This window comes from Sitodiplosis mosellana, unplaced genomic scaffold (genome assembly GCF_009176505.1).
Source record: "Sitodiplosis mosellana isolate CC-2019 unplaced genomic scaffold, AAFC_SMos_1.0 Smas_scaffold_3, whole genome shotgun sequence".
In the NCBI taxonomy this organism is placed as follows: Eukaryota; Metazoa; Arthropoda; class Insecta; order Diptera; family Cecidomyiidae; genus Sitodiplosis; species Sitodiplosis mosellana.
This window is the reverse complement of record NW_022595246.1, coordinates 10,367,143-10,375,260: the sequence shown is the minus strand read 5'-3', so window position 1 is coordinate 10,375,260 and position 8,118 is coordinate 10,367,143. Positions and strand designations below refer to the sequence as shown.

The window sequence follows — 8,118 nt, the reverse complement described above, 5'->3', positions numbered from 1 at the left end:
ACACACACACACACACACACACACACACACACACACACACACACACATACATGTATCATAATCTGATGCTCAAAATGAGAATGGAAGCCAGTTTTACATGTGGAAATAACAACGAGATAAAGAAATTATGTGGCAACAGCAGAACATACCACAGACAAACAAAGAGAGGGACTGTATCATTGGTATTATAGCACCAAAACGCATTGACACTGTGTGCAAATTGGTACGCGTGTCTACATATGTTTGCAATCATTAAACAACACACAAAATGCAAACGTGAATGGGTGAAGTGAAGTGTAGTACACGGAGCCACAGAGAGTAGCAGCAACAGTAGTTCATCCCTTTGAAACACACCGGACAGAGAGACAGAAACCGAACAACAGACAACAACAGCAGCAGCAGCAGTGGCAGTAGTATAAAACCAAAACTCGCATCCCATGATATTGGATGTCATTTAACCGAAAATACATAATTTATGTGCGCACGTACAGCCAGGCATTGGGATAAAGCGCTTTTAGATTCACTGATTTTAGCTTCGTGATAAAATTAAAATGTTCATTTCCAAATGTCGCAAATTTTGAAATATCTTCGGTTGAAAGGCCGTCCACCCGCTCTCCCCTTTTCGCGCACTCTCTTGTTCCAATAGCCGACAATTTCGAAACGAAAATGATAATGTCATCTGCGTGTAACATACACAACAAATGCATGCGTGTCATCCGATCGAACTGTGTGTGTGTCTCGGTGTGTGTGTGGAATTGTCAAACACGAAAATTCGAAAATGTTTCGTCGAATTCCATTATTTTCACATTTTGGCAATAATACACAAAGTTTTGCACACACGAAACAATATACAAACGAAAACCCAGTTGAAAAGCGCGAACGAATGGTGTGGAAAGGCGCGAGCGAACGAGAAGCGGTGTGTTTTTGTGTTGCGTTGCAAATTTCGGTCGCATCAAACACTGAACTAAAATAGTTTGCATATGGTGATGATGACACTATAAATGAGACATGCGGGAATTTCGGTGTGTTAAAACAACCGCACTGCTTTCAGCAGGTGGCTTTGATGAGATTTGTAGCAACACTCCAATTGGATTTCGTAGTATATCGTATGTTTTCGACTTTTGGATTAAAGCATTACAGAATAACATCATGTTTTTGGATTTTTCTCACCCAGTCACTTCACTTGGTTACGCACTCGCTCATTCGTCTACTTTCGTGTTCGGCTCATTGTCTTTTGTTAGCATTGTGTCGAAGTTGAAATTGGATCAAAACTGTGCAACATTTTATGCGTACATCGAAGTTAATCTTGTTTCGACGGCTCGAAAACTCATAAATCTCGTTCATTATTTGCGAAACTGATCAAAATACAATTTTGATTATGGAAATTTTACACCAAACAACTTAATTTATGACGTTAAATTTTGATTAGAATTGAAAATGAGAATTGCCCACGATTCATGTAATAATTTTAGTTTACAATAAACCCTTGTTGATGCGTTTGATTTAATTTTTTTATTTCTGTTGCTCGAGCTTCGTGTTCAATTTAACAAAAATGAAGTCAAATGAGATAACACTGGCAACAGCAGTGGTAGCAGCCAGTGAGTGGATATAGAGATTAATCAAATTCATTTATTCGTTAGTGAACCGAAATAATTATCATTTGAGTGCACATCAACCGGTAGGATTTGCAAACCAAAACTGTCGATTCGATGCATATCAATGGGTACATCTATAAAGTCTATATTTTAAATTGGTCGAAAGAATGGAATGAACATTTTTGTTTTTATTGCCCGGTGGGATGGGTGTGTGTTTGCCGAATGTTTGTTTAAAGCACCGAAATTGATTATCGGTTGGTTTTGACAATTCAATTGATGGCAAGTTTGTCGACACACCACGGTGCAAAAACCAAAGCGTTTCCAATTATAATGGTATTTTGTTTCATGGAAAGAGAAAGAGATAGAGAGAGAATTTCGTGCAAACAATGACACTGCATTTTAATGTGTTTATTTAAAATATGTTGACCGTGACCACAGACACACAGAGAGCGAGCGAGCGAGGGAGAGAGAGAGAGAGACTGCTTCATTGAGCGTCCATGCATCCCATAATTTAATTCGCTAATATTTATCGACATGACATCGATTACTGTTTGCCACAAATATTTTCCAATCGCCACCAATTCACCGCATCCACGAAATGAAAAAAAAAGCGAAAATAAACGTTTATGGCCTTTGTCACGATACACATACACCCTTTCTCTCGGATTTTTTTTTTTTATTGGTCTCTGTGATAATTGTAAATTACGAAATTCAAATTGACATGCAACCGAAATGGTTTATCCTTTTGGCTGTTTTCCATTTGATTTAATTTAGTATGTATATAATGAGGCATTCTGTTGCAGCCGCGGCTTGTCTTTTCAAAAATAATCTGTCATTTGCAGTTTATATCGATATATGCATTTATTTCAATTAGTCAAAGTGTCGCCCAAAGTGGAGCTCAACTGTGCGGTGCTCTCAATATGTCGATGTTTCAGTTTGGTGTTTGGCGGAATGATACAAACGGCACTTATCATAATATTGATATGATATTAAGGGCATGACACAAATGTGGTCGCATTCAGGCACAGACATTCTTTTTTTCGTTGTATTTTGTTTGGTTGCAATTCAATTGAAATGACGTTTTTTCTTGTGTTTGTTCATCTCTCACATCAGCCTCTGGCAGAAAATGCTGCTGCTACTGCTGATTCTCAGAATGAGTGTAAAATTTATGTAAATTGTAAAATATCAAAGAGACATTTAAATTGAATTAATTCTTTTGTAGCGTTAAAACTTTTTTCCGCGCTTCACTTGACGTATTTCATCTCTGGGTATCAATGAATTTGAAGCGATGAAATTCCCCCTTTTAGTACGGTCGACAGTCAACGTCGTCGTCGCCACATCAACAGCACCCACAAATTATCATAAAAACGATGACTGTTCGTGAACGAGTTTCAAAGTGGAAATGAACGGTTTGGCCGGATTAAGCGAAAAGTTTGCATAATTCCAAGAACGTGTGAAACATTTAAGCCGCTACAATGAATTGTCGGTGCTCGGGCGACAACAACGTTTACATCATAACTATACACTGGACTTAATAAAAATGCGTGTTAATTGACTAAACTTAACAACATCAATTAAAATTAATTAATGTGTTCACTTGGTTTTATGGAAATGTATCGTTTTTCTACTGTCTTCCGTATTTAATAGAGGAAAAAAAAGAAGATCGAGATAAATGCTCAATGCTCAATGCTCATTCAATTTAATACACTTCAAATGGAATGGGCACAATAAAAAAAAGTCGAATCGTTTTAAATGACAGTGTGGGAAAGAGGACAAAAAACTAAACTGAAATAGAGAAGAAAAAAAAAACTTACCGTTTGAATTAATTCCATTGCTCGATGTCGGGGATGCGTAAATGCATTGTATTGACATTAAAACGGCTAATGTCAAGATGGCCCCAATGCAACCATAATAACATGGGACCATCGCCGTTTTTTTCTTCGTTCGCCTTATTTTACTACTCAAAAATTCACTTCACTTTGTTTTTTTTTCTTGTCTTGTCGCTTTTCTTTTTTTTAAACAAATGCTCTTCAAGTGCGTATGCAATACGCGACTCATTCGCTTTGAAGTATTCGCGCGACGCAAGAGAGTTTGTCGTTCGCTTCTTATTTATCGTTCCGTATATTTATGAATGTTGCTCGGTGTCTTCTGTGTTTAGGCGGTTTTATTTATGATACAATCAGACGGGGCCGGAAAATAAAAACACCGAAAACTGTACACAAACACGATAACAAAAAAAAGTCCAACAAATTGATAGGAAATTCAGTTTCAGTGCGCTTTTTTGTTTGTCGATCTCTCTCTCTCTCTCTCTCTCTCACTGATATGTATAATTTACAGCAGTCACGCGGATTTATTTGGTTGCTTGTTATGGTGTTTCTCTTATTTGTTGTTGTCTTTTTTTTATTGGCATTTGAATTACTTGATCTGCTGGAAATAAATGCTAATAAAAAAACACAACACAACATTGAGAATAAAGATGGTTCCGATGGAAATGGTTATACAAATCTATCGAGTGTATAAAATGATAATATAAAAAATACGTAAACTTTTCACTATCAACACTCTCTCTCTTTCTCTCGATAGATTGGTATAATTCCACAAAGATATTGAAGCACCCAAAAAAGCAACCGTCGCAATAGATCGTGTGTCTGTGTCACTTTGAATCAATGAACGAAATTGCCCAATTAGTATCGAATAAAATTGCGCCATTCAGCGTACTGAACTGACCAAGCCGTTGGAAAGCCGTTGCGTTGTCTATGAATATACAAACACGGAACGATCAACGAGTTAAACAAACGAAACGGTCAACAATAGACAATTTGTCAACACTTCATTTCAATGGGCCAGATAGAGTGGCTCATTCACTTCCTCACACTCTTGTCCAGTCAGACAGTCGGCCGTACAATTCAAATGCGTTGAATTGTTGATGAACATTTACTTATCCAAATGGAAATGCAAACAAAACAGTTGGATGGGAGAGCGCGAGTAAACGAGAACTTCAGTGAACATGTGGTCACACTGCGCAAATTAACCAATTTGTCACTTATTTACACTTAATTATCGCCAAACGATTACGACCGATAATCACAAAATTTACATTCGAAGCGACGAGGAAAAAAAATTGACAACCAAAAATGTTTATTGAAACAAAAACAAAACCAAAAAAAAACGAAACATAAACAGTTCACTGCGACTGCAAATCGTATTTTGTACCTTCATTGATGAATAAACGGCGTATCGTTGTGAACGCGTGCTTTTCGGTCGGCTAAACGAACGACTGCATTTAGTGGCTTTGCTTTCCATCCAAACGGTTTCGCTATCAAAACAAAACTAAGCGATACGATTGCATTGCATTCATTCTATATAGAGCGGAAGATGTTGAAGATCAACGGCACACACACAATGCGCACTCCACACCACACACAGAACCGTACCAAAAAGTCTACGTTCAGTAGTCGGTTATGACTGCAAATGCTTCTGCCTGTGTGTACACAATGTGTACATTGGATGGGATATGGCTGGCGCTTGGAATGTGTGTGACGACGGCGACGACAGCGACGACCACGACAACGGAGGGAAAATATGCTACACTGATGCTCCTCATTCAGTTCCGTTCAGTACAATTTGATAAAGTTTTTCGTAGGGCGCGAGCGGTGACGACACAACACCAACACGCGTACTGTATTGTACCCGAGAATCGGCCAGAGAGACCAAGAGAGAAGGCAGACACACGAAAAACACACGGGAAAAAACAGCAACAAACTGAGCTGAAAAGAAGAAGAAGAAGAAGAACAACAACAACAAATTATTTCCACACCGAAATCACCGTTAAAAACCGAACGGTTGCCGGTTGATGAAGGGGACAAGAGAGGGTGACCATGAGTGCGTTTGTTCATTTGCGGTGATGCAACACAACACGGACATAATATAAATTTAATTTTGGCTAGACGACAAGTGTCGCAAATGATCGATGGAACGAGACATTCGGATGAAATTAGAGAGTTCGACCAACCGCATTTCCAAAACGTAACGACAACGATGATGACAACGCTCAGCATTTGTGTCTTGTTAATCAATCTTCGACAGATCGGAACGAATGTGATTTTTTCTGTCCGGAGTCTAAAAATTCTCAAATCAAAATCATTCAATTTTCAACGACAGAGGTTCGGTGAACTTTAACGTAATTCTCAATCGTGCATTCATTGAACACACAAACAAAGGTGAGCTTCAGAAACATTGAACTTGTGGCCGCTTACGCATTGCACGCACATTTGTTTACATTCGAATCAGCATTTCAAATTTCTTTTTGCCGCTTCAATCAAAGCATTAAACTAACAGCCGTGTAAACAACAACAACAGCAACAGCAACGGCGAAAACAACAAAACCACCGAACGCATCAAATCCGAGCCAATGTTTTGATACGGGAATTACATGTTGGAAGAGTTAGACGCCTTGAATATGCTTGTGCATTTTTCCTTTTTGGCTTGTTCGCGTTTCACAGCACAGCACAGCACACAATCGGGGGGTGGTTTCGCAAATCACGTTGTCGATTGTTTGTTCTTTCTATTTAACCAGCGTGTGTGTGTGCTGCTGCCGCTGTCTGAATTCGAAAAGGTTTTGCGCAAAAATACACATTTTTCTTCTAAGTCGGCACTTGTTTCACTACGGCCGACGATGGCTGTGCGAGTGTATGGGTGCAAGTGTGGCCAATCAGCAGCTAATACTGTACGAGAAATGGGTAGTATTCTGTGAATCATTTTGGTGGATGGCGTGATTGTGTGCGTGCACGACTGTTGGTGGTGGGAAAAAATGTACGGCACTTTTTGTGCCACTACAATGACATCAATGACTGTAAACACAAGGAGAAGTCTGATTTGTTGAAGTCAACCGATTGGAATACACGGCGGACAATAGATGGCATTGACTTTGGTTCCAGCATAAGATACGAATTTTATAACAGATTCTTTTAACTCGGCTCGACTTGGCTTTTGTTTTTGTGCCATCTTTGAATTTTTTTTCTTCTTTCAAGACTAGAACAACACAAGAAACAATTCGAGAGATTTTGGTGGATTTTTGTTCTAATTTTCATGAAATTCTACTTTGTTTTTAGAGACTATCATTTTGTAACCATGGAAAATTCAGTTCAATTTGCAGCATGCTACGAGTTTGCATTCCAGTTCCAATGAACATGCGCACTGCCGCATCCATCTCGATTCCCAGCAAATATTTTCCTTATCAGCTGTTTGAGTTGTCAAATCTTTTTCTGTCCAGTGTCGCCGAATTATTTTTTCACATTTCAACATCATTTGGGTTTTTCGTCGTGATAAAACTATTTCGTAGTTATAGTTGGCGTCTAGTTTTTAATAGATAGATTTTAACGGCATTGCCATTGTGGTCACCATATACCTATCATTTCAATGGCAGGCAATAGAATATCGTTTGTACTAGCTAATGTTTAGCTTTTGCCTGCTCAATAGAATTTGTGTTTGTGTTTTCATTTGTGGAATTGATGATTACGTGCGATTTCGATAGTGTTCAAACGAACGAACGAAACAAAACAAACATATATTCCTATATATCGTGTAAATAATGTAATAATAAGCAATGAAGCAACGCTAAACGTAATCATAAACATGTCAATTGCATTTTAATACTTTCTTTAACTCATCATGGGACTATGCTCAGGGCGTTGTTTCTCCAGAGAAAGCTTGAATTTGTAAGTTTTCGCTAAGAATTTCATATTTTAATCGAGCATAACAAATAAAAAACCGATTAAAAAATTCACACGAATGGAAATTGAAATATCTTTTTAATTGAATTGTTTTCGCTTTCATTTCCCAGTACTTCCATATCGGATGGTCAAGACAGCGTAAGTGTACCATTGCCAATAAGTCGTTAATCTTTATCAATTTTGAATAAGTTTGACATAGTTATGTATTCTGATTTCTTTTTTCATTCAATTCGCATAGAGTTTCATGGACTGTGGTACGGCGACAGAGACTCAAAAAACTCCGGTGGCGTCGTCGTCGTCATCGTCACTTTTTGGCATATTAAAATTTAAAACGAAATACCATTCGAAATTTTTGAATCGATTTTGGGCACGACATCAGCGGCAACAGCAAGCTTCATCGCAAGGAACATCGTACACAAGATTGAATATGTCGCATCGAAGCGGTGTCGCATCGATTGAAAATCAAAATTATGGGAAATTGGTTCTTCCAAAGGATGCCATTCAGCTGCAGTGTCTTGACGTTGGTTCACTGTTGAAAATGAACGAGCGACGAGATTACAAGCGTTTGCAGTGTGATTCGATGACGGAGGGGACCTTATCATTTGCTGGTTCCTCATTGGATTTGGAATGGGAACACGAATACGATGCGGCCGAAAGGCGTGAGAGTCAGGAGGAGGAGGAGGAGGAGGCTCGAAATTCGTGGTACAATTCCGAAGAAGAGTCTTCAAGCAGTTCGAGCGATGAAAATGGTCGATTGATTGAATTGTCTCAATTTTCATCACCAACAAATC

The 8,118-nt window shown here is 38.6% G+C and overlaps 2 protein-coding genes across 4 annotated transcripts in view; one reads left to right on the top strand and one right to left on the bottom strand.

The window, feature by feature from the left end:
- Positions 1-4,877, bottom strand: part of LOC129565710 (lachesin-like) — a 45,048-nt gene extending 40,171 nt beyond the window's left edge. Inside the window, exons 1-2 of one of the 3 annotated variants that reach the window (XM_055440861.1) lie at positions 4,809-4,877; positions 3,410-3,807 (exon numbers count right to left, since the gene is read on the bottom strand). In XM_055440861.1, coding sequence (XP_055296836.1) covers positions 3,410-3,521 — 112 coding nt within the window. In that variant the 5' untranslated portion in view covers positions 3,522-3,807; positions 4,809-4,877. Of the gene's footprint in view, positions 1-3,409; positions 4,036-4,808 lie in introns of all 3 variants that reach the window. The other 2 variants (XM_055440862.1, XM_055440860.1) reach the window with 2 other exon arrangements.
- Positions 4,878-7,265: 2,388 nt separating this feature from the next.
- The window catches only part of LOC129565872 (uncharacterized), a 17,237-nt gene continuing 16,384 nt past the window's right edge, over positions 7,266-8,118 (top strand). Inside the window, exons 1-3 of the mRNA XM_055441174.1 lie at positions 7,266-7,312; positions 7,438-7,465; positions 7,566-8,058. Of these exons, the coding sequence (XP_055297149.1) occupies positions 7,266-7,312; positions 7,438-7,465; positions 7,566-8,058 (568 nt within the window). The remainder of the gene's footprint in view (positions 7,313-7,437; positions 7,466-7,565; positions 8,059-8,118) is intronic.